This window comes from Sebastes fasciatus, chromosome 12, assembly GCF_043250625.1.
Source record: "Sebastes fasciatus isolate fSebFas1 chromosome 12, fSebFas1.pri, whole genome shotgun sequence".
Lineage (NCBI taxonomy): Eukaryota > Metazoa > Chordata > Actinopteri > Perciformes > Sebastidae > Sebastes > Sebastes fasciatus.
The window spans coordinates 34,710,238-34,737,600 of record NC_133806.1 but is presented as its reverse complement, the minus strand read 5'-3'; the positions used below and the strand labels follow the sequence as shown (position 1 = coordinate 34,737,600).

Here is a 27,363-nt window from a genome sequence, read left to right as displayed (position 1 = left end):
TGTATATCACTCTAAGGCTCTTGCTAAAACCACTAATGCTGTTGTTCTTTTTTTCTGTCTCAAAAGTCTTCCCAGCAAAAATACAAAGATCCCAATGGCAGTAAAATCCCATACAGGTTTATGTTTACGATGCTACTACTTCTGTTTTATGTGGAGCAAAAGGTCTAATGTTGTTTCATGCAGATTTTTCTGGATGGCTTCCTGACTTGCTCCAATTCAGGAGATCCTTTTGGATGACAGTAAATACAGCTGGCTGGTTAACTGGTTGGTTAGTACTAATCAGGATCCTGCATCACGTGGATTACAACAGGGTGGGTGTACAGTGAGGAGACATCTCCATGTAGAATGTGATCAATGAATTTGGAAAAAAAGAAGCACAATCTCCAGTGGGGATGACACACCGAGCCCCACTTTGTAACTTCACTTGATCAAACAGCTGGATTTCTCTGGTTTTATTCAAATCATGCCAAATGAAGCTTCATCCACATACTGTGATTATCACAACTATAGCTGAACATCTGGACACCATGCCAAACAATTTCACTGTATAGAGCCTGACTGGATATGAATAACATGAATATGTAATTATTGCAAAGATTCATACATAATTGAATGATTAAATGTATCCACATACTGTGTGACCCATTAAAGGGATGCTCTAAAAGAATGTTAGAGCTGTGATGTGCAGACTTTTGAGTCTAAATTCTCTCCACAACACATGAGAATGAAACACATCTTCAAAATGTTTTATGAAATGAATATGAATACAAATAACTGTCTGCCTAACAGTCTCTGGCAACCTCGTTTCCGAAGAATATCATTTATACAGGCCCAGATTGGCCATCGGGAGCACCAGCACCAGCTGATTGGCCCTGAGAGTCAGGCCAGTATTAGAAATGCAAAATGAAATGTGTAAATCAAAGAAAAATCAACACAGGTCACTCACACAGGTGCGTCCTCAGCACCCTGCCTGCTTTTAACCTGATGGTGTGATCTCTGCCTTTGAAACCCTGGAGGAAAGTGCAGCTAAATGCTGCAAATCTACAGATATACATGTTTAAACGCATACATGTTGCAGGGTCATCCTCAGCATGCAACAACACAACTACCTTCCTGAGTTATTTCTATGTTTTAGAAATAAAACAAATGGCATTATATAGCAAACCGGGAGACTTGAGTTTTGAGAGTTTTGAGTTGCCTAAACTCAACCATAAAAATGTTATAGAGCCTATAGGGCCTACCATGGCCTTGGTTACATGTCATAGCCATCGCTCTATTGTCATCTGTCTAATAATGGCAGAAAATGTCCCCAAATTACATATACAAATGTTAATCAAGCTTCATTTGTCAGAAGTGAATATTGCTGGAAAACAAATGAAACAGTGAGTGTTCTGCAGTACGTACAATTACTACGACTACAGTTATCTACTTTGAAGACATTCATTAAAAGTTTTCTCATTAAGTTGATTAAGAAAAAATAACATCTGGCAGGCATTATGTTTCCAGCAGCATATCAACATAGTTGTTAGGAGAAAGGGTTGTCTCTAGAAAGGCTGTGTTGCTGCCTGTCAGTGTTACAGTGAGCTCCTATAGGATGGTGCATTTAATCCAACCCAAGAACCAGACAAGAACATTGATTTTACATGATTTTGCAAAACCCTTGGTTACATTCAAGGACAACATTCTGAAGAAATTCCTTCTTGCTACAGTAGCCGATAGATTTGTTTAAGGCGTGGTTGTGGTTGGGCAGCTAGAACACTTGGTCAGGGTGAGGGGAAGATTATGGTTACTGTATTCAAAAGGATATATTAACTTTTGGATTGTGATAGGATACAAACTGTGGTCTCTCCAAGGTGGGATGGGCCCATCCATCACCACAACGTAAAAGGCACATTACTTCATGCATTGACACTGAATGGTCCAAAATGAACATAATACTAGGGATACTGGGGTTCTGTTCATAATTCATGCCCTGTCTGTGAACAAGCCTCCAGTTGCTCCTCATAGTTTCTAAATCAGTGGACAACCATCTTGTATTTTCAGCGTCTCTTTTAAAATAGTTTTTAATGAAATGACAGGATTGGCTGAACATGTGGATGTAACCTACTGGGTTTCCCATTAACTCGGCACAGGGACCAGTCTGCTTTGTGGTAGAGGGATTCACATAAACATCCACTCAGAAACAGATGCTAGCAGAATCTCAGTCACACAGGACTGTGCAGAACACAATCTGTGCACAAACACAAACCCGACAGGCCTCTCCACATGTGCGTAAACACAATCTCAGTGAGCACGGTGGGTTTTACAGACCCATAGAACATCATCACTTATTGATGCACATTGCATCTCATCGCACTGAAATTCCTTGTCGTTGCATGCCCAATTAAATGGCTGCTTCTTCACATTCTCTCTTCTTTTGTCGTAAGTGACTGTGGCATCTGCAAATACTGCGTGAAACAACACCAGCAGCTGGGAACGGAACAGTCCTGCTCCTGGAGACGCTACAAGCAGAGCCACTGCGTGTGTGTGCTCCCAGTTATAAAAGCAGTTTATTGTGACGAACAAAGTGTGCAGTTGTATTTGAAAGCGATAATTAGCACTGTGGCCCAGTATATACTTAGCCTTATTATATTTACATACAAATGGGAAGAAGACACAGTGAATGTGATTGGGTGTGAGGTCTTCCAGTGTGTATTATAATCACTCAGAGGCTAATTCAGCCAGTCCTATCCTTACTATTAATCGTCCTCTGTGGACATTGATAATGCTATTCATGGATGAAGCAATGGTGGAAATTAACACTTTTGTGTAATGTCAAATGATATTGATTCTGAGGAGATATTGTAGCATTTTAAAACCAGGAAATCTATACCACATTGATTATGAGACATTAGTACAATTACAGTGAACAAGTGTGACCACACTTGACTGGCTGCAGTTGTTTTAGACCAGCACTTCACAAACTCTCTCACCCTAATTGGTATGAATGATTATATTATTGCAGGTGCACCAAGTAAAATGTAGCATGCATTCTTTATGCTACATTTCACCACTTTCAACTATTTGCTGTTAGGTTTTGCTGATACTACATTTAGCTGGTTCGCATAATATGTATACTATATACTGTATATACACCGATCAGCCAGAACATTATGACCAGCTGCCTAATATTGAGTAGGTCCCCCTGACCTGTTGAGGCATGGACTCCTCTAGACCTCTGAAGATCTGCTGTGGTATCTGGCACCAAGCCGTCAGTAGCAGATCCTTTAAGTCCTGGAAGTTGCGAGGTGGGGCCTCCGTGGATCGGACTTGTTTGTCCAGCACATCCCACAGATGCTCTATTGGATTGAGATCTGGAGAATTTGGAGGCCGAGTCAACACCTCCAACTCGTTGCCATCCACATGATGTAAAAGAAAACGTGATTCATCAGACTGGGCCACCTTATCCATTGCTCCGTGGTCCAGTTTGGACGCTCGCGTGCCCATTGTAGGCACTTTTGGAGGTGGACACCGGTCAGCACGAGCAACCTGACCGGTCCCCGTATGCAACAAACTGCTCCTCACTGTGTGTTCTGAAACCTTTCTATCAGAACCAGCAGCAACTCTTTGAGCTCCAGTAGCTCTTCTATTGGATCGTACAACCCGGGCCAGCCTTCGCTCCCCACGTGCATCAATGAGCCTCAGGTCTGACCCTGTCGCCGGTTCACAGGTTTTCCTTCCTTGGACCACTTTTGGTAGGTCCTAGCCACTGCAGACCGGGAACATCCCACAAGAGCTGCAGTTCTGGAGATGCTCTGACCCAGTCGTCTAGCCAGCACTATCTGGCCCTCATCAAAGTCTCTCACATCCTTACACTGGCCCATTTTTTTCTAGCTTCCAACACAAAGTTCAAAGTTCAAAATGTTCACTTGCTGTCTAATATATCCCCCCCACTGCCAGGTGCCATGGTAACCAGATATTCCATGTTATTCACTTCACCTGTCAGTGGTCAGAATGTTCTGGATGATCGGTGTATAGTATACAGTATATACTTCGTAGTTTGGTGCAGTTTGAGCAGACACAGAGTAACATTAGCATTAATTTAGGGTTTGTGTCAACTTTGTGAACGAAATATTTCCTTTTAGCTCTGATTCGGTCTCCACCTACTCCTGAGAAAAATATCTGTCTCTTTAGCTGCTAAATGCTCCATTATGTTGACCAGCTAGTCGCTATCCTGGGACCATGTTGGAAATAACTGTTCTCACTTTAACATGTTATCCTTTGGATATTTTTTGTTTTCTTTGTCTGATAATCCATAAATAAAATTAAAAAAAATCAATCAATCAATCAATCAATCAATCAATCAATCAATCAATCAATCAATCAATCAATCAATCAATCAATCAATCTTACTGTGTGCAGTGGGTTTATCAGAGCTGGATGATGAGAGGGATTTTTTTGAGCCAGAAAATCACAGCAATGAGCTTAAAGAGGCTAAAAAGCTGCAAAGTGAAATAATTCTCTGTGACAGTTATCTGTGGGTTCATGCAACTTTCATAATACACATAGTCATTTGATCCATTTGTAACATAATGATTAGTGGAGTTTTAAGAGTAATATTGGGGTGTGAAGTCGTTTGATTTGGATACAATAATTATTGCATGTCATCACATTTAGATCTGACAATCTGATGATGTTAAAATGCTTCATTTAACTCCTTTAAGTTAACAACTTTGCAATAATGTCGATCATATCAAAGTGCCATCTCTGCTGTATAGAGTTAATACTACTATATGTTACACCTGCAGCTAACAGACATGCACTGTACCTGCTGATTGTCTCAGCCACTCTGAAACATGCTAGCTTTTCTTAACTATTGATCCCCCCTGTAAAATGAAATGGCATGGCAGTGTTTTCACCAGCTAAAGCCATGTAGCTCCAGGCTTTGGGGAACACTGGGCCCACTCTGCTCGCTCTCAGGGGACACATTGCCATCATGGCTGCCTGCTGCTGGCATGCTGGATTGATGGCGGCTGCTTAGGGTCATTGGATTACAGAGTTTTTATGACGCTCAACAGTCAGCTGCAGCAATGTGGGATTGCTCAGAGGAAGGGCCTGCCCGCTTTGAGGAGCATGGAAGGCTCATAAATCTAACGCTGAGAGCACACATTGAAAGGAAAAAGGTGCATTTAGTCCAGCGATTATTTACACAGGCCTGATCTGATACAAATGAATAATGGTTCATAAAACTGTATATCATGAAGACATTTCCAGGGGGGATATTATTGGTTTGATCTCATTCTGTATGGAATTTATAGGTGCAATAATCCAAAAGTAATCAGACTAATATTATTAATGGAATACATGTTTAGCAGGTAAACATAAATCAATTCAAAATGAGCACCGTTGGTCTATTCTTCAGCTCTCTCTAAGTCCAACATATAAAGGTCCTTCACCTGTGAGAATGAACGAATGGGCTCCGTTTAGCTTGAATGGAGAAGGAACAGATGTGAAGCTGTGATGCAGATGGGACGGGGCACGGCTGCTCTGTAATCCTCACTTTACTCTGCGTGTCTGGCCCCTAGTGGGCAGTAAATGATTAGCTGCTTTGAGGGTTTGTCTAATCTCTGAGCTGTCATCCACATCTGGTGCAGTACAATCTGCGTTTGGCTCGTGGATGACCTGTGTTCTGATTGTTGTTTTCCTCATGTCAGATTCTGTGTCAGTGTGCATTTGCATATTTTTTCTGTATCAATGAATAATTCTGAACTGAAAAGCCCTTTAGAGATTTAGACCATGTCCACATGTCTTTGCCCTCCAAGTCCATTATTTTTGTCCAGAAATATCAGACATAAAAACCATAATCAAATATACAAATGTATGTGTATCCCATTATTCAGACACACCCACTATGAACCTGTCATCAAATAGTTTCAGAGTCTCTCAAAAGAGCTTAAAAGAGATGAATATGTATTTATGAATGGAATTCATAAGAGAGATGTGCTTATTCTTAGACTGGGATGATGTGGCCTATGCCCAGATGTGTCTATAGGAGTTTCACAGAGACTTCAATTGACATTGCCGAATGTAGCACATGGAAGCTGTTGTTGAATGACAATGTTTTACTCATGTCATGTGAGTTGTCATTGGTCACTGGCAAACCATATACCAGGTTAATGGTAAATAAATCTCAATTTACATTTGTCAGGAATAATGCAGCTGTATCCCAGGAATCAGGACGATTCTGCACCTCATGATACAATTCCAACATCCAGTGCCAATTCAGGAAGTGTCTGTCCTTCAAGTAGTGAGGCTGAAAGTAAGGGTGAGGAGGTCGGGATGGTGTATGGGGGTTTAGCATGTCTGACCTTGATGCAGAAGAAGATTTTGCTTCCTGTCACAGACCTGTAAGTAACATCCACCTCTTTATCAACTGTAACCATGATCTTTACCTGATGTTAACCACGCTTTAGCCACTGTGGGCAGATATTATACACATGTGTCTATAATGTTAGAATCAAAAATAAGTCCAATATTGTCATTCTTGTCTAGCGATGGGACAGCCCCGTTGGTCTGTTCTGACATTCTGTATGTCAGGTGGATGCTGATCTGGACTCAGCTACAGATTCTAGGAGGGAACTACCACAAACGCCGCTCTGCCTCTGACAAATCGTTTTAGAGTTATACAACTCCAAACCGCCATGTAACTGAGACCAACCACCTGAACAGACTTTTCCTTTGAGCACAGGCATCGCTACGTGTGCATGTGTATGTGCATCCATATGCATGCAGGCCTGTGTGTGTGTGCTGGGTTGATGAGATGGGTTGCTCACACACAGCTGGTGGTCCCCGCACCCCGAGAGCCAGGTTAGTCTGCGGCAGCCTCAGCAGCAGGCAGGAAGAGAGGAAAAAGCAGCAGGAGGAGGAGGAGCGGGAGGAGGAGCGGGAGGAGGAAGCGGAGGAGGAGCTGAGGGAGGGAGGGGCAGGAGAGGAGAGAAAGGAGCAGGAGGAGGAGGAGGAGGAGGAGGAGGAGAGGGAGGAAGGGGACAACCATGGTAATCATGGAAATCTGACAGACTAGCATGGAGATGACAAAGAAATGCTCCATTGAAAGGCTATGAGGCAGTGATTTAGTTGAAAATTATGGAGTCCAAAATCAGTTTCCTGACAGATTTAACTGAGGTTAAATTAGCAAGAATCATTTCCTGAAGCGTATTTTAATACACACTTGCATCTTCTTTGGAGGAAAGAATCTTCCTATGAACCAGGCATTACTGTATGAGATTCATAGATATTACAAAATGTAAAAGAAACATTAGGGCACTTACTGTACACTAGACTATACACACAAAAGAAAGACATTTATTAGAAATCCTCATTTGCCATCTTACCCACAGTCAGCTGAGAAGATTGATATAGGTTTCATACATAGAGGTCCAGGATGTATTTAGGCTAGCAGGAGGAAACTGCTGTCGCCTTTACATGCTTGTTTAGTTCAAACCTTCACAAACAGCAAATGAGACATTACGGTTGTAGAAGCAGAAACTAAAGTGACTCCTGAATTCACAGCTAACTAGCTCACTAACAAGATACATGACCTAAATAAAGCCCCATTTGGAGCAGATCAACCAGTAGAAATGGTGGAGGACAGCCAAAAACACACATTTCATCATTTTAATTGTGCAATTGTTATTTTTGTTACCAAATTTTATTTTGACGTTTCTTAGGTGAGAGATTAACCATTTAGATTTATATTAGTAATCAATTATTTTGTAATGCACTTAGAGATGCCCCGATTGCGTATTTTGGCCGCCGTCATAAATGCCGATCTTTGATGAGCCATATGGGCCACACAGCCGATACGATATTGGTGTTTTGTTTGGTTATATCTGCTATATGAGGCTCCACAATACCTTTTTTTCACATCTGTCTTTGAACCATCCTGAAAAATAATGTCAACCGTTCTGAAGTCAGTTAAACTGTCAAAAATTCAAAAGTCTGAAGTCATTATTTGCATAAAAACACACAATTCAGAAGATTAGGAAATAAATGATTATATTAATGTTCAATTATTTAGCTTGATTTTTAAAAAAATCTTGGCATTAGTAGTTTTGATGATGTGTTATAAGCTGCTTAGAGATAACATGTATTAAGAAGTTGAATAATGCCCTTTCTATTATCTGTTTTATATTGCTATGAAAACATTTCCTTCAAACTGGATTTATTGAAGTTTCTCACCAAAACCTACATTTTAAAAGATTACATCTGAACATCATGATAATGTTATAATTGACTCATTTTTACTGAGCTTGAACGCAACTTCAATGCAACCAAACCAATTTTTGTCCGTCCACTCTCCGCCGCAATCGATCTCCCGATCACATACATTTACTGAATATCGGCCGATAACGATCAGCAGCCGATCAATCGGGGCATCCTTATTGAAAATTGAATCTGACATTTTTGGAGTTGTGATGGCCTGCTAGCAGGATAACACTGATCATCTCCAGGGCTGTGAGGTCAATGTGCATGGTCAACACTAGTGAGAAAAGGTGGATCTCAGCATCTGGTTATGATGTCTTTAAACTTTGGTCTCCGTAGAAATCAATTGATATGTAACTCCATATGGCCTAGTCCAGTAATATTGAATTTAGTTTTATTGTAATTATACATTACAGTGATGATAACAGGTGTGTCACCTGAGCCTGCCTGAGCTCATGATGCCAGCCAGAATGCTTTTGTCCTGATAGCTAATTGAATGCACTGTTGCCTTCCGTTCTTGTGAGTTTGGACTCCCAAGAACATAAATTCAAACTTAGTACACAATGTACTGAAGAAGATGTCCAGGCAGACACATTGCATTTTAAAGTGTGTTTTTGAGTTTTGTAGAGCTGCACTTTCTGTGCCATCACTTCAGTTTGTTTTGCATAATATCCTTGTCTAATGAAGATCCACTTCCCGCAATTTGCCTAGTAACTGAGGAAAATTACATCTACAGTACGTCTGGACTCCTGCCCAAAGTGTGCATAAGACAGCTTTGGAAATGTTGAAAAGCAGATTTTTGTTTTACTTTAGATGGGAGCTAGCTTTTTACCGCTGTTTCACCAGTCTTTGTACTCAGCTAGGCTAAACAGTTCCTACTGAACTGATCTTTCTTCTTACCTGCCTGTAGATCTGAAGGCAAACAAACATATTTCCAAAACTTTTGGAGAGCTCCTTAAAAGTGGAAAAGTTGTCATGTAGCAGTGATGATGGAATGAACTGGAATAATGTGAAGGGAACACACACGAAAAGGAAAGTCTCATAGGCTTGGTAGATGAATCAAAATGACAAGCCTACAGAGGTCTCTAGTTTGTAAAGTTATCAAATGTTTATTCATATTTTTATTAAAATGTTTAACAAGTGTAAGCTTTCTTCTGACAATGCTCTCATCTGGTGCCATCACATCTGTTTAGTAAATGCAGTAATCTCAAACACACATACTTATGGCATTAACATGTCTATTAAACCCTTAAAAAACTATTAACAGGTCCTCTATCGTATAAGAAGGTGTACGGCTCATCCATTTCTAGAAATGACTAGCTGCTATTTTATCTCCTTTCTAATGTTACAGAAGTAATTATAAAATGCAAATTGCAGGGTGTGCACTGTCAAGCATGTGAAACACAACAAAGAGATGCTAAGCACCACATTTTTCAACTTGACACTTTCAGCATCATGGTGAGAAAACAAGTAAAAGTAGGTGGTATTCAATCGTATGAGAAGCCTGCAGCAATGAAACAAAATATATGTTGATTTTCACAGATTAGCCTGCTACTAATTAGCACTGGATTGCTATAGTGGATCTTCATTTTATTAACCTTTTAAAACCCACCGGCGGATTAAGGTTTAGAGTTGGGGTTAAATGATGATCAACAATGTTCTGAATGATGGTAAAAGGTGTTATAGTCTGCAGTATGTACCAGTGGCTTTATACTTACTTCTGTGACACTGGAAAACTTACTGAAGCATTTCGATGACTATGAACCTTTTTACCAAAATTTAACTCTAACCCTAAACCCTATCCTATTCTATTGACTTAGTAATAGTGGTTGCATGTCTTTAATGTCCACAGTACTTACTAATTTATTTATCATTGTATCCAGCTGTGGTCACCTTACAAACTTACAAAAGTTACAACCAGTGCCGACACAAACAAGAGAGGTGGTTAGTATTGAGCTTCTTTATTTTTATATGGACGAAATGGCAATAATAATTCCTTAGCTGTTGTTATATTGTAGATGCTAAAAGTGGCTAGCATTGCTTTTGATTCTGGATGCTCATATTGATTGGACACCAACTTTGATTTAGAATTGTTCTCCAATTTGGCAATTCTGCTGTGCACGAATTAAGTCCTGTACCAACATTCAGTGCCAATGCAGGAAGTAGTGTTCCTTTTTTGACGTTGGGGTGGTGGACACAAGATTCCATGTCCTGTCTCAATCCAACAATATAATGTCTGCCATTTGAAAACTCTGGTCATGACCTCTCCCTAACCTCAACAAGTATTTTAATTCCCTGATCTTAACTATACCTTTCATATTTCACTCTTAAAATTACCGTTTGTATATCAAGTACTCACCGCGTGATACCTTGAAATCTTGAAGAAGACTTTGTTTTTCTCGCATGCCTCCACGGTGAACAGAGAATCCCAAAACGGCTGGAAACGGAGTAAATCGTTGATGAATCCTTGACTTCCTCTACTACAGTCTCATGCATGGACTCGCAGCGTGCATGAGCAATCATGAGACAACAGTGGAGGAAGTGTTTTGAATAGTAAGATTTGGGCAAAGATGCATGTGTTTAGGAAGTACTGAGCATGTGACTGGATAAATGAAACTTGGATTATACTGCAAGAATTTGTGTGGGCGTTTGTAAATGGATGAATTGATATAGTTTCTCCATTCATCAGATTTACTCCATTTTTTGGATTCTCCGTTCACTGTGAAGGCATGTGAGAAAAACTGTGTTTTCTTCAAGAATTCAAGATAACATATATATATAGATATCTATATATATATATATAGATATCTATATACAAATGGTAATTTTTTGGGTGAAATATTCCTTTAACCATGGTTTATTTGTCAAAACCAAAATATTGTGGGCTAGGTGGCTCTATGAGCAGAAAACAGTAGGTTTTGTTATGGACTGCATCCAAGTGAAAGTGACTTGGGACTACATAGACCACGAGCAGAGTCCGAAATTAAGAAATCAGAAGCTTCCTTCAAATAGCTGATTTCCCACCTCAAACCATTTCATTTGTCTGGGTTCCAGTGGAGAGCTTTGGTTCTCCATGATGGTCTTAATACTGTTTCAGAAGTGTTTCAGTCATAAAAAAACAACACATACGAGCTACAGGCAGCTTCTAAACAGCCTTCACAAACCAATATTAGTCAAACCCTATTTTATTGTAGTCTAGTGATCCTATTTCATCTACATACTAGGCAATCACTGTGTGCAATCCCAAGCGAACGAGTGACAATGTGTCAATTATTGCACATTTTCATGTGCTCTAATGAAGAGCATGTCCACATAGAGTGCATAACATGTGACAGTGGTGACATTTGTGCATGAAACAAGACTGCAAGCAATTTGCTGTCAATGTGAGGTTTAAAATAGGGTGGTGTGTTGTCATTTGAATGGAGAAACCTTGACTGTAAAATAAAATGTCAGACTATCTGTTCAGCCTGCAAGGTGCCTGTTGGGTCTATTCACACCTGTCTGTCTTTATTTACCTGCTTCTGAATAGATGAATAACCTTGTTCAGGAATTAATGCTGTGGTGGAGCTCACACTCACACCGTTCAGTATATGCTCCATTATAACCTGGCGTACTCACTCATTACATTGTTAGATGTACAAACTGGGGAAACAGGCTATGAATGTATTATTTGAATTCAAAGCGTGATAGATTGTACTCTGAAAAAAGCACAGTGAATTCAACTGCACTATTTATGACAATATGAATACATCATCCCAATAAGCTTTTTGATTTGGAATACTGATTGCGAACATGATTGCCTGCACCAACCTGAGAAAATATCAATAGTAGTACACATCAGCCATCAGCAGTTAACACTGTTAACACCAGCCCCCCCCAGCTTTCTCCACAAGCACTGAGCCTGTGCACACCCCTCCCCCCCTTCACACCTCTGTCCATCAAAGAGGGGGAAGTCAACAGGCTCTTCAAAGGACAAAACCCCCGCAAGGCAGCCGGCCCAGACGTTGTCTCACCTGCAACCCTGAAACACTGTGCAGACCAGTTGTCTCCAGTGTTTACAGGGATTTTAAACACCTCCCTGGAAAACTGCAGGGTGCCGGCCTGCTTCAAAGCCTCCACCATCATCCCGGTCCCCAAGAAGCCAAGGATCACAGGTCTTCAGGACTACAGACCCGTCGCCCTGACCTCCGTTATAATGAAGACCTTTGAACGCCTTGTGCTCCACCACCTAAAGACTATCACCAACCCCCTGCTGGACCCACTGCAGTTCGCCTACAGAGCCAACAGGTCTGTAGACGACGCAGTAAATTTAGCCCTTCATTACATTCTCCAGCACCTGGACTCCCCTGGCTCCTATGCCAGGATCCTGTTTGTGGACTTCAGCTCCGCATTCAACACCATCAGCCCAGCTCTGCTACAGGACAAGCTTTCCCTGCTGAGCGTGCCTGACTCCACCTGCATGTGGATCACTGACTTTCTAACAGACAGGAGTCAGCACGTAAGGCTGGGGAAGCAAGTCTCCGACACCCAGACTATCAGCACCGGTGCCCCCCAAGGCTGCGTTCTCTCCCCACTGCTCTTCTCCCTGTACACCAACGGCTGCACCTCCAGACACCAATCTGTCAGGCTCCTTAAGTTTGCAGACGACACCACCCTCATCGGCCTCATCTCCGAGGGTGATGAGTCTGCCTACAGATGGGAGGTTGACCATCTGGCATCCTGGTGCAGCCAGAACCACATGGAGCTGAACGCTCTGAAGACAGTGGAGATGGCAGTGGACTTCAGGAGGAACTCAGCCCCTCTCCCCCCCCTCATCCTGCGCGGCTCCCCAGTCAACGCGGTGGAGTCGTTCCGTTTCCTGGGCACGACCATCGCCCAGGACCTCAAGTGGGAGCTAAACATCAGCTCCCTCATCAGTAAGGCCCAGCAGAGGATGTACTTCCTGAGGCAGTTGAAGAAATTCAACCTGCCACAGACCATGATGGTGAACTTTTACTCGGCCATCATCGAGTCCATCCTCACCTCCTCCATCACCGTCTGGTTCGCCGCTGCCACCGCCAAGGACAAGGCCAGGCTGCAGCGGGTCATCCGTGCTGCAGAGAGGGCGATCGGCTGCAACCTTCCCTCCCTCCAGGAGCTGTACACCTCCAGGACCTTAAGGAGGGCAGGGAAGATTGTGGCCGACCCCTCCCATCCTGGACACCATCTCTTTCAGACTTTACCATCTGGCAGGAGGTTAAGGTCCATCAGGACCAAAACCTCACGCCACAAAAACAGTTTTTTCCCCATGGCAGTAGGGCTCTCCAACAGCCCATCCGCCCCCTTGTGACTGTCTCCCCCTCACACACACACTACTGCCCCCCCCACCCCCCCCCCCCCCATCCCCCTACCCCGACACTGACTCTCCCCCTCTCTCATACACTCTCAATACCACCCCCTACAGTATCCTTTTCTCTCCCTCTCTCTCCCTCTGATACCTGATTGTTTTGTTTGCACACCGGCAATATTTGCACTATCTGTTTATATCATGTTTGTTTTTATAGCTTATTTTGTAAATTGTACATTTTTATTCTTATTTTATTCTAACGTGTTATCTATTCTTTGTTATTATACTGTTTGTCTCGCACCAAAAAGCCAAAGAAAATTCCTCGTGTATACCCCTTACACCTGGCAATAAACACCTTTCTGATTCTGATTCTGATTCTGATCAGGGCTGTAGTACTTGAGCCTTGAGTTCACTGTTTTGAAGTCTTGCACTTGTCTTGGACTCATGCCTTGTTAGACTCGGACTTGTCTTGGACTCGTGCCTTGTTAGACTCGGACTTGTCTTGGACCCATGCCTTAGACTCGGACTTGTTGTGGACTGGGGCTCAGCTATTGAGAACTGGTCAAGTTGTTCCTGGCTGCTGATTTGAGATCAGTTGTACAGAATGTATCCTGATTCTGACTGTGGTTCCCCTATTGGCTATGCATTCAACAGCAGTGAAATGCTGTTGCTAAAAATATCCTCAAACGCAATTTGGGCCGCCACGACTGAAAACGAACCACTAGTTCTATGAGTGTGAGAAATGCAATGAGAGGAAGAGGGAGTGAGACGGCGCCTGGCCGTGAGATGTGACCAGATTATCATAGTTAATAAAAATGCAGCGCAGTGACGATACAGCCGTTTCATACACCAGACGTACTGTATAACACGGACCTGCTCACACGCATTCAACCCGCACTGCACCCGTTCATGTGAGTCAGCTGTCACTCTGTTTGTCACTGTTAGTAGAGACTTCAGTCTGTAGAGTAGTTACAGTAAAACCAGGCTTCATGATCAAACAAAGTTTCTGTATTACGTCTACACTTCTGTCTTCTCTCTCTCTCTCTCTCTCTCTCTCTCTCTCCTGAATGTCGTCGTGCCTGATCGAGTCTACATCACGAGGAATAATGGACTAATGCATATGATAATAAACAGATGAAAAACAATCCTCTTCCCCACCACAAACAGCCTACTTGTGTACCACCCATACAGCCTGTGTCCCAGGAAGAAAGGGGAAAACACTGTAGTTTTATCACTAACTTTAAACTTTATCAATTGATGGTTGTTAGTTTTAGCACACTTCCTCATCCCTGCTATCTGCATGAATAATAATCTCAATAAATAAATTGAAAATGAAAATGTAATGAAAATGTCCCTTCTTGTCCCTGCTGGTTGGGGGTGGTCCCGTGGTAGAAACGTAAATATCGGATCAAATTCAAGGTTTATTTCTGAATGTAGCGTTAGACTGTAACGGTCCTTGAACCTTAATTCTATACATTGATTAGTATGACGATAGAGGATAGATCAATATTGTTTATGGATTATGTCTGTCCATCCTAACACCTTAATCACTATATTAGCATTGGAAAGACACTGGTGCCTATTATGGTCTTGAACATGACTTAATTTGCTCTGGACTTGGTATTGATTTGGACTCCACTGGACCTGTTCTTTGACTTGACTTGGACTCGATTAAGTTGGACTTGACTAGTGCTCTGGTACACATAACAAAGTTGATGTCAGAAATCACCCATATTTCTTACCTGTGGTGTTTTGTGAATTATGGGGACTGCAATATCTAATATACCACACTTATGTAATGTGCCCCAGGCAATAAGGCTACAGGGGGTACATAATGTACCCCTCTAGCACCATATAATGCTCTCCTGGCTTACTAAGGGTACATTACCTCTGACAATAAGGCAGAACAGTGTCTAATATACCACTGGCAGCCTTATTGCCCACATACATTATGCAAGATCCTACACGTAATGTGTACCAGGCAATGAGGCTACTAGTGGTATATGGTGTATATGGTGCACATCATATGGTGCTCATGGAGTAGCATCATATAATGTAGTTCTGGGGTAGACTGGGTATATAAACCCTGATAATAAGGCAGAGCAGCACCTAATTGCCTCCTGCATACACACTGTTTGGTCAGCAGCCCTCGGCATCAGAAACCGACGCACGGAGGCGCCCTTTATCAACAGTTTATGTGAGGGACCGGGCTTTCAACTAACTCCAATGTAAACCCACCCACGGCGTTATTTGGAGCAAGTGACGTAGTATTACTAGAGTGAGGTGAGTGGATGGGTCAAACAAACACAAGACTTTCAACCAGGTAACGTTGACTTATTCTGTCATGTCATTTGTTGGTCACGTGACTCGTCGGTATCGTCAGCCCCGTGAGTTGCTAGTTACTGAAGTTAACATCAACCACGACCGTTTCCTAACCCTACCTAAGTGGTTGTGTTGCCTAAACCTAACTTCCTGTGAAAACAGAAGTTTATTTTGAAAGGACACTATGCACGTAACGACACGCATACATATTGACTCGCTGTCCCTGGTCCGTCCAAAAGTAACGCAACAGGTGTACCCCGTTTGTTGGTCTCCGATGCCGAGGGGCACTGACCAGGCGGCGGCATTTGACGAGTTGGGTGTGAGAACGTGTTGGCATACATTGTACCCCAACCCGTAAAGTTTTCAGGGGTATATTATGCACCCCTGGAACACCATATAATGTACCCTTGAAGCCTTATTGCCCAGGGTACATTACCTCAGGCAGAGCACCAACTAATTTACCCATGGCAGCCTTGTTCCATGGGGTTCATTATCCAGGATCCTGCAAACATGTAATGTACCTCAGACAATAAGGCTGCCAGGGTTCAACAAATCCTCATACAACGGTTTGTATATATTACCAAAAGTTATTCCTTATTTTTCATGTGTTTTCCTAAGAATGTCCAGCAACAGTCTTTTCAAAATAAACTGCTGTCTTCACAGGAAACAACTTTGTTAGGTTTAGGCAACAAAACTACTTAGGTTTAGGAAAATATCGTGGTTTGGAAGTTATGTGACAAATACATCAAGGCTGACCTCTGGTTTCACATTTTCAAGATTCAAGATGTTTATTGTCACGCCGGTCGTACAGGTACAAATGTGTGAAATACTTTTTGCTGGTAAGCTCCATTAAAATAATAAGTTATATTACATTTACATTACAATTACATTTACATTACAATTGGGGACATGAACAGCGGTCTCCTCGTGTTGTTTGACCGAACCCTCCCCCCCCGACCTCCTCCCTACGCAGTGTTTGTTGATCTTTATACTTCCCGGTTCACAATTATGTGGATTACATACAAATTGATTTTGTGGGATATATAAGCATTACAGTGCATTACTTTCTGTAGGTATAGCTAAGAACGGTGTATGAGAACAGCCTGCAGGGTTCAAATATGTATGCCAGCACCGCTGTCAGTCCTCCTGGCAGCCTTAATGCCAACGGTATGCAGCATCATACTTAAAAGTAGATGTAAAGTTTGAGAACTTTGACTTATATTGTGGGTGTCTGTGGGCAGGTTTGATAATATTTATATTTGGTTGTTCTACATGCTTCATTCAGAAATCTGTTTTGGGTGTTGATGTTATGTTTTGGGTTGTACCGCTACTTTTTCCCAATCTTCTATTTAGTCTCATCTCTGAATATATTCTGAATCTGTTTGTGCAGTTGAATACACCACCTATTTGTATCATTTATGCAACGTGTTTCTTCTATGTGAACACACAATGGAAAATGTCTATCCTGAACGTGGAGATCTCGCTAACATTGACATCATGCCCATACCCTTTGCTTTTACATTTACTAGGATCTAATTTCTTTTTTTTTTGGGGATTATTTTTTAGTCTATTTTCTCCTTTTATCTGACAGTGTAGAGGCAGGGATGGAGATGTTGCAGTAATGTGGCATGTGTTGTACGGATCTGAATTCTTATTTCACTATGAACTCCAAGAGAACAATTCCAATTTCATTCATTTTCATTTTCTATTGTGATTGAAATTTTGCGTTTGACTTTTTACACTTTACAGCTATACCAAAACAATAAAACCAACCGATTTGACTCATTGGACCTTAAAGATATACCATTTTCTAATTTTGTTATAGAAGAGTGTCCAGACATCCCTAAATTTCATCTCAGCTCAGCATTTATGCCACACGGACAAAGTCTTCATTAGTTTTGTTTTATTCAAGGGATTTAGATGATAATGGTAAAAAAAAAAAAAAAAAAAAAAATGACCGACACTATCCTTTAACTTTAGCCTCACACAAAAACATAGTTGTTTTAGTTCCCTAACCTTAACTAGTCTCTTTTAAAATACATGTTGTAATAGTATGTCAAATCTGTGCTATTGTAAATAACCTAAACTGTGGTGGGGAATATAATCATAAATCATAAATTCTGTCCATAACATTTAAATCCATGTTTCAGACATGATGCTAATTGGTAAATCTGTTTGTTTTCCATTACTGATACATCCTTTTCATTACTATGATAACATACAGTATATTGTAAGCTTTTTTGTTCGGGCTGTCAAAGTTAACGCAATAACAACACATTAACGCAAATTTGATTTAGCGCCACTACTTTCTTTAACGCATTAACGTAACTTGCGATTTTTAGATTGTAGCGGACTCAGTTTTCATACTAGCTTGTTCCAAAGGAGGTTAAATAACGCTCTGAACTTACGATAAATTTTGGCAAAAAAAACTGTCATATCCATTTTCAAAGGGGTCCCTTGACCTCTGACCTCCGGATCAGTGAATGTAAATGGGTTCTATGGGTACCCACGAGTCTCCCCTTTACAGACATGCCCACTTTATGATAATCACATGCAGTTTGGGGCAAGTCATAGTCAAGTCAGCACACTGACACACTGACAGCTGTTGTTGCCTGTTGGGCTGCAGTTTGCCATGTTATGATTTGAGCATATTGTTTTATGCTAAATGCAGTACCTGTGAGGGTTTCTGGACAATATCTGTCATTGTTTTGTGTTGTTAATTGATCTACAATAATAAATATATACATATATTTGCATAAGGCAGCATATTTGTCCACTCCCATGTTGATAAGAGTATAAAATACTTGACAAGTCTCCCTTTGTCAGATAAAAAATGTGTGATTAATTTGTGAATAATCACAATTAATGATACACAACCATGTGATTAATCGCAATTAAATATTTTAATCGTTTGACATCTGTAGTTCTTTTGATAGTCGATATTGTATTTGGTCAGCTACTATTTTTTGTCTCGTTAATGTTAATGTATTTTTCAGTAGCTTTCATGTGTAGAGGCAAATACTCGTACTAGCAGAAGTTGCTTTAAATGTGTTTTTCTTTCATCGGTGTTTGCTTGTTCATAGTCCCTTCCAGTATGTGTGGTTGTAATGGAATGCTCTCTAGGAGGCAGTATGACTGCAAGTCATGAACACATTTTAGAAGGGAAACATTAGTGACCCTGGTTGCCATGGCTTTTACACTATAATGTATTGTTATTCACGGGCCTAGCCTTGTGGTGTGTATGTGTTTCCACTATATGTACAGTATGTGATTATAACATATTTGGGTGTTCTGAGTGTATTTACTTAACAGAATGACAGGTGTCTGACTCCTCGGTATAGGGTTACTGGGGGAACCTAAAACACTGTACAATCAATACAATCAAATGTTGAAGGAAGCTGTTACTGAACTCTTCCAGGATGAGTACTGCATCACTCCAGACAATGGGATTAATGGTTCTTTCCTCCTCCGGTAGTCGAGTACTTTTAAAGCAAAACAACACAGGCAGAGGACTCGGTTAAAGGATCTCTGCTGTCTCTAGTCACTTACTGGATAATGGTTAAATTGGTAATCACCCTCAAAGAGTTTAGAACATATTTTCAACTACAGAAGATAGGTCAACCTAGTCACTAGATACGTCAACCCAATCTCTTTTTACGTCAACCTAGTCACTAGATACGTCAACCTAGTCACTAGATAAGTCAACCCAATCACTTGTTACGTCAACCTAGTCACTAGATACGTCAACCTAATCACTAGATACGTCAACCTAGTCACTAGATACGTCAACCTAGTCACTAGATACGTCAACTTTATCACTAGATACGTCAACCTAGTCACTAGATACGTCAACCTAGTCACTAGATACGTCAAGCTAATCACTAGATATATCAACCTAGTCACTAGATAGGTCAACCCAATCACTTGTTACGTCAACCTAGTCATTAGATACGTCAACTTAGTCACTAGATACGTCAACCTAGTCACTAAATACGTCAACCTAGTCACTAGATATGTCAACTTTATCACTAGATACGTCAAATTAGTCACATGATACGTCAACCCAGTCACTAGATACGTCAACCTAGTCATTAGATACGTCAACTTAGTCACTAGATACGTCAACCTAGTCACTAAATACGTCAACTTTATCACTAGATACGTCAAATTAGTCACATGATACGTCAACCCAGTCACTAGATACGTCAACCTAGTCATTAGATACGTCAACTTAGTCACTAGATACGTCAACCTAGTCACTAGATACGTCAACTTTATCACTAGATACGTCAACCTAGTCACTAGATACGTCAATCTAGTCACTAGATACGTCAACCTAGTCACTAGATACGTCAACCCAATCACTTGTTACGTCAACCTAGTCACTAGATATGTCAACCTAGTCACTAGATACGTCAACCTAGTCACTAGATACGTCAAACGAATCACTTGTTACGTCAACCTAGTCACTAGATATGTCAACCTAATCACTAGATACGTCAACCTAGTCACTAGATACGTCAACCTAGTCACTAGATACATCAAGCTAATCACTAGATACGTCAACCTAGTCACTAGATACGTCAACCCAATCACTTGTTACATCAACCTAGTCACTAGATACGTCAACCTAGTCACTAGATACATCAACCTCATCCCTAGATACGTCAACCTAGTCACTAGATACGTTAACCTAATCACTAGATACGTCAACCTAGTCACTAGATACGTCAAGCTAATCACTAGATATATCAACCTAGTTACTAGATAGGTCAACCCAATCACTTGTTACGTCAACCTAGTCATTAGATACGTCAACTTAGTCACTAGATACGTCAACCTAGTCACTAAATACGTCAACCCAGTCACTAGATACGTCAACCTAGTCACTAGATACGTCAAGCTAATCACTAGATATATCAACCTAGTCACTAGATAGGTCAACCCAATCACTTGTTACGTCAACCTAGTCATTAGATACGTCAACTTAGTCACTAGATACGTCAACCTAGTCACTAAATACGTCAACCTAGTCACTAGATATGTCAACTTTATCACTAGATACGTCAAATTAGTCACATGATACGTCAACCCAGTCACTAGATACGTCAACCTAGTCATTAGATACGTCAACTTAGTCACTAGATACGTCAACCTAGTCACTAAATACGTTAACCTAGTCACTAGATACGTCAACCTAGTCACTAGATATGTCAACTTTATCACTAGATACGTCAACCTAGTCACTAAATACGTCAAATTAGTTACTAGATACGTCAACCCCGTCACTAGATACGTCAACCTAGTCACTAGATACGTCAACCTAGTCATTTGATATGTCAACCTAGTCACTAGATACGTCAACCTAGTCACTAGATACGTCAACCTAGTCACTAAATGCGTCAAATTAGTTACTAGATACGTCAACCCAGTCACTAGATACGTCAACCTAGTCACCAGATACATCAACCTAGTCATTTGATACGTCAACCTAGTCACTAGATACGTCAACCTAGTCACTAGATACGTCAACCTAGTCACTAGATACGTCAACCTAGTCAATACTGAATTCTGACAGTGGGACATTATAATATATTCCAACAGCTTTCTAGAATGTTTTGAATTCATTTTCATTAAGTTTTACAAAATGATCTGCATATATGTATGAATGACTGTGGTCATTGTTTCATTGTGGTGCAGTATTTACACTGGGTCACAACATATTATATAATATATACAACTTGTGTATATTTGGCAAGTACCTATATGTGGAAATTGGTAGTTCAGTTATAATCTCAGTATGCAATTTATTGATCATTGAAATAGTATTAAACATATTTTGGTGACTGAAAAATATCAGGCAAAAATCCCCCCCCCCCCCCCCCCCCCATTTAAATATAAAAAAGGAATAATCAGATTTTTCTTAATGTACAATTCCTTCTGTTGTGTTTTTTCTGACTGCTGAAGAAACATGTCTTTCTCCACCTCTCACTATGATAAATCAGTCCACAGTATTGGGGCTCCTCCCTCTTCACTGTCAGCTCTTGCACTAACAATGGTGATAAAAAAAACTAGACATACAATATGTGTCACATATTTTTCCCTCTTATTTATTAGCTAGTCATAGCTGCATAATTTTTTATGTTAACTTTTAGCTAACTGGCTTTTTGCAGCTGACTGCTGCGTATGAAATGACTCATTACTGCTATTTTGTCTGCTAATGCAAACACATTACAAAAGTAAATATAACCTTCATTGTACAATCCACCACTTGTGACTGAAATGAATACAGATGCATTTATGATGTCAAGTACAAAGGACATACTATGTTATATACATAATTATTTATGTCACTGGACATACTTGTGTATCATAATACAGTTTAAACAGTTACAGCTGCATCTAGCCTAAAGTTGACCTATGTTAAAATGAGTAAAGCACTTAGAATATGTACGGCAGCTGAATAAGTCTGGATTAATAACGAGTTAGTAACTGACTCAAGTTTTTGAACAGGACAAAGTGAAACTGAGCATTATGACCGGACTGAGTCGATACTGAACACAGACAAACCAGGTACTTATATTCATGATGATATTTCACTATTTCAGTCATGTTTTATGTATTTACACTTGCCCTAAGTGTTTCTCCGATGGTGCAGGCCATTATATCAGCAACTATTCAGTGTCAGTGTTTACTTTGTGTTGTGTTACTGCACTGATCTAGAAAGGCTATGTATGAACTAAATAGGCCACAGGTAGGATCGGTGAGAATAGTTACATTATAAGCAGAATGGAAATGGACAGCTGAAGTGGGGGTGTGTGTGTTAGTGGATGGGTCATGCAGCAGAGCAAACCTGTGATCCAACTGTATATTACTGCCAGATGTTTTATTTAACTGCTCTTAGTGTTCCCATTGCCTCAGGAGTGTCAGGAAAAACAAATAAAAACAGTTCAATCGTTTTGGGAAGTTTTAGATCATGTTAGATTACAACAGAAAAAAGTGTCTGGAGTTTTTCTTGAGGTCATTTGAGATGGTGGTTAAAGTCTAGCTTGGATCCATGGTGACAGCAGAATTCCTCACGTTTCTTATCTCGTTGTCGCCATTGGGCCTAAGTGAATAAATGCAAAGAAACCAACCCTTATCTTACTGCATATGATATAGCACTGTCATTATAGTGTGAGTTTCCGCAAATTGGCAAACAAATGATTCCTTTAAATTATATATCAGAACATATATTTAGCATATATTTTGTTTCATTTTGTTAGCATGTATAGATTTATGTAGTTGCCATGAGACTGCCTTTCATAGCATATGTGGTTATAGTAAGAAATTCTGCTATCATTGTTGTAAATAACAAAGCAGAGATGGAAGTCAGAGGTATTTCTTACCTTTTCAAGTTGTGCGTTCTGTTTGGACTTGTAGAGGAACTCTCCCACGGCCACGAACACAGAGAGGACGAGTCCAGCGGCCAGGACGATGAAGATCCCTCCGATGTTCTGCACTCCGAGGGCGCTGGCCTCCTTACTCTCCTCCTCCGGGCAGCCATTTCCTCTCCACCACTTCTCCTTCATCATGTGCAGCTTCCCTTCCTCCTGAAGCTGCAGGATGGCAATAGTGATCTTATCTCGGTACGGAGAGCCTGAAGGACCAAAAGACATGAAGTCAGCGTGAGCAACCAACATGACATGAGGGGGTCTTAAAGAGACAAACGCTAAAACGGAGTGTTTCAGACAGAGGGTGAACACAGGGATATTCAGACAGACAGGAGGAGAAAAATAATGTGTTTTTTGAACATTAAAGCATGTAAACATGTTCTAGTAGGAACCCAAAATACAAGTATGAACCTGAAAATGAGCAGGATATGTCCCCTTTAATTTTGAAGAACTAGTATTTATAATACAGGTACTGGATATATTTTAAGCAGAATAATACAAACAGAAGTTGACGAATGTGTTTTCCTTTGTGAATGTGTCTGCTGTGTGTTTTATTTGTTAACCAGAGACGCTCATTGAAGCCTCCGTCTGTACAGTAGGTGTACTCTGATTCAGCACGTTGCCTCAGAATATATAATACAAGACTATATTTAGTATGATGAGGAAAAATGCCACAACATTTGTTCTGATTGGTCTAAAGTCTTGAAATCTGGTACGGACATACTTGAAAGTATTGAACTATATAACTTTGAAATTTTATCACATGAAAAATGACACTTTTAAGAATAGTCAATGTCAGGTTTTATGTGTGTGCCGATGGCTTTTACTCACCTCTGTTACACTAAAAACATACCGAAGCATTTTGATGACTATGAAACTTTTTACCATCATTGAAAACATTGTTGATCATCATTTAACCCTCACCCTGACCCACCGACGGGTAGGGGGGGTTTAAGAGGCTACTTGGTATGGCTTCGTATGGCCCATATTTGCCAGCAATGTTATTATTTGTGAGTTTGTTCCTACGCAAGTCAAAACTTACGTATGTTCTATTATTTTATTATGAGTCAGGTTTTCATTCTTATTTTTCTACTATTATGAATCAGTGTGTGCACAGTGTGCAACTGCTTTATTTATTTCATGCCTCCTCTGTCCTATTTCCTACCTTTGGAAAGCCCCTTCATTTCTACAAATAGGCAACAAGTTCTCATTCCAACTCGTCACATTCCGCCGCTACATCCCGCCCCCTTGGCGTCACTTTAGGTTTAGGAACCGATACCACTTAGTTAGGTTTAGGAAAGAACTACATGGATGAACTTAAAACTACTACGTTTGTACAGTGAAAATGACACTGAATGTTTGAACACGAGACACGAACGAACAGCTGATTGTAACGTGAAAGTGAAACTCAACACACGGGACACGAACAGCAGTCTCCTGGATGAAAGCCTCGTGTTTGTATCACAAGCACACGGCCGGGACAAAGCATTGGTATTTAACGCCCTGGGAATGAGAACGAAATAGTCCACATTGCTGTGTATTGGAGTATTTCAATCAAAACCCCATTATATTCCAGTGAGCATTCAGTATATTCCAGTCTCCACTCCAGTGTATTTCATTGTGCATGTTTAACATTGTAAAATATTAATGCTAATGTCTAGCATTACCATTTCATTGTCCCCACGGGCCCAACAACACTAAACTAATAAACCTAAAACACATCTATGGGGCTCATATCTCCACTCACTCTGCCTCTATAGTTGTCTAATTAAAACCAGTTGCCATGGTTAATCTGTGCTAATGTTTTCACTGTGAGCCGTTACCTTGGCTTAATAAATTAACGTCCCCAAAGCGAGCCTTGAGATATTCCCTCCTGCCCATTCCCAGCAGCTCCTGCACCTCCCCTCTCCACTCAGGTAAAGCACCCCCCATCACCCCCCCGCTCTGCTGATCAAAACCAGTCACATGTCGAGATCCCTGATTAAACCTGAAGGGTGAAGCCTTGTTTAAAAAAAATCCCTCCCTCTTCCAAACCCTCCCTGCGGTACAGCCAGTACGCCGCAATCAGGATGTTAATGCAGCTTGAATTATTTAAAAAACTAATAACACCTATTATGGCAAACACTTAGAATGAACTCTCCCTGGAGCACAGCAGGGAGAACATGTTTAGATTAGAAAACACTATCAACTGGCTGGCTGCAGTGGAGTAGTGATCTCTGTGATTAGTCGTTAGTATGCAGAGGCAGTTTAGCAACAGTATTATGTAGAGGACCCAGAAGAGCCTAAACAGTGACACCGATCAGCCGTGCTCCCCGACTGCAGTGGAGCTTTGAGCAGCAGCCCCGGGCCTCGTGGCGGTGTGGCTGCAGTCACAAGGCTGTGTTCACACTCTTTAATATCTCTTCTGTCCTTCATCTCTGCCCAAGGGTTTCTGCTATCTGACTATTTATTTCAGAGCAAGCCGGCCAGCATGCTTCAAAAGCATCTATCACCATGGTGATGGTGAATGTGAATCGCACTCCAGTCCAAGTTATTCATTGCCATCTACAGTAGATACCTTCCCTTCAGCTCCGGAGTGGAACAACAAGCCAGTGTGTGTCACATAAATCACTTGTTAGGACAAAGAAACAGGCAGCCTTGAAACTAGGCCAGCTTTGCCCGATCAAAACAAATGGAAAGACCTCAGCTGTGATATCATGAATGAGATGAACATGAGCACTGTGTCATACAGTCAGGACCTGCGCTGCACTGGGCCAGCCACGGTTTTGGCAAGTGTCATAACCCACATTGACGTGAGCATGAAATGGGTCTGATGCCTCTTGACCTCATGAGTTGAAAATAGAGCCATGCTGTTTCCTTAGTTATCCTCCACCATGGTCATGCAGAGAACCGGTTGGTATTACGAGGCTGGGCTCGACTCTGATACTTCAAGGCTCCATAAACGCGACAGGCCTTCATACTCAGTTACAAATAACTGATATGTTTGTCTAGTCACGAGGCCTAAGGATGGCAGTATCCTACGATCGGTCCAATACTTTGGTTCAGACCAAAAAAACATCAACAGTTATACACACTGATTCAATAAATCAGTGCCCATCCCTCTCCTTTTCTTGCAACACGTTCTCACTCCCAACTTATCAAATACCGCCGCTTGGTCAGTGCCCCTCGGCCTCGGAGACAGACACGCAGGGTACCTCTCTTGTGTTACTTTTGGACGGACCAGGGACGGCGTGTCACTATATGCTCGTTACATGCATAGTGTCATTTCAAAATAAACTTATGTTTTCACAGGAAGTTAAGTTTACTCAACACAACCACTTAGGTAGGGTTAGGAAACGGTCACAGTTGACGTTAACTTCACTGACTAGCGACTCGTGACTCACTGGACTGTTGATACCAATGAGTGATGTCCCTTGAAAGCCCGGTTTATCGCATGCTGTTGCTGAAAGGTGCCGCCGCGCATCGGTTTCTGATGCCGAGGGGTGCTGACCAAAGGGCGGTATTTGACGAGTTGGGAGTGAGAACAGGTTGTTTCTTCCCATGAAGCTCTGACACCTTCATCACATCTAGATGCCACTACTGAAATAGTATTCTTTATGGTACGACATCCAAAGCATAAATAAACTCAGTACATCCAGAGCTCTGCCGCTGGCCTGCTCACTCACTCACTCACATTCCTGTGACCACACCACTCCTGTGACCACACCTCTCCTGTGACCACACCACTCCTGTGACCCCACCACTCCTGTGACCACACCACTCCTGTGACCACACCACTCCTGTGACCACATCTCTCCTGTGACCACACCACTCCTGTGACCCCACCACTCCTGTGACCACACCACTCCTGTGACCCCACCACTCCTGTGACCACACCACGAGGTGTGACCACACCACTCCTGTGACTACACCTCTCCTGTGACCACACCACTCCTGTGACCACACCACTCCTGTGACCACACCACTCCTGTGACCACACCTCTCCTGTGACCACACCACTCCTGTGACCCCACCACTCCTGTGACCACACCACTCCTGTGA

The 27,363-nt window shown here is 41.4% G+C and overlaps 1 protein-coding gene across 4 annotated transcripts in view; it reads right to left on the bottom strand.

Moving 5' to 3' along the window:
• The window catches only part of LOC141779802 (glutamate receptor ionotropic, kainate 2), a 342,007-nt gene that overhangs the window by 4,876 nt on the left and 309,768 nt on the right, over window positions 1-27,363 (bottom strand). For 2 of the 4 annotated variants that reach the window (XM_074654834.1, XM_074654832.1), the window contains 2 exons: window positions 23,278-23,528; window positions 22,970-22,997 (listed from right to left, as the gene is read on the bottom strand). In XM_074654834.1, coding sequence (XP_074510935.1) covers window positions 22,970-22,997; window positions 23,278-23,528 — 279 coding nt within the window. Of the gene's footprint in view, window positions 1-22,756; window positions 22,998-23,277; window positions 23,529-27,363 lie in introns of those variants that run through there. The other 2 variants (XM_074654835.1, XM_074654833.1) reach the window with 2 other exon arrangements.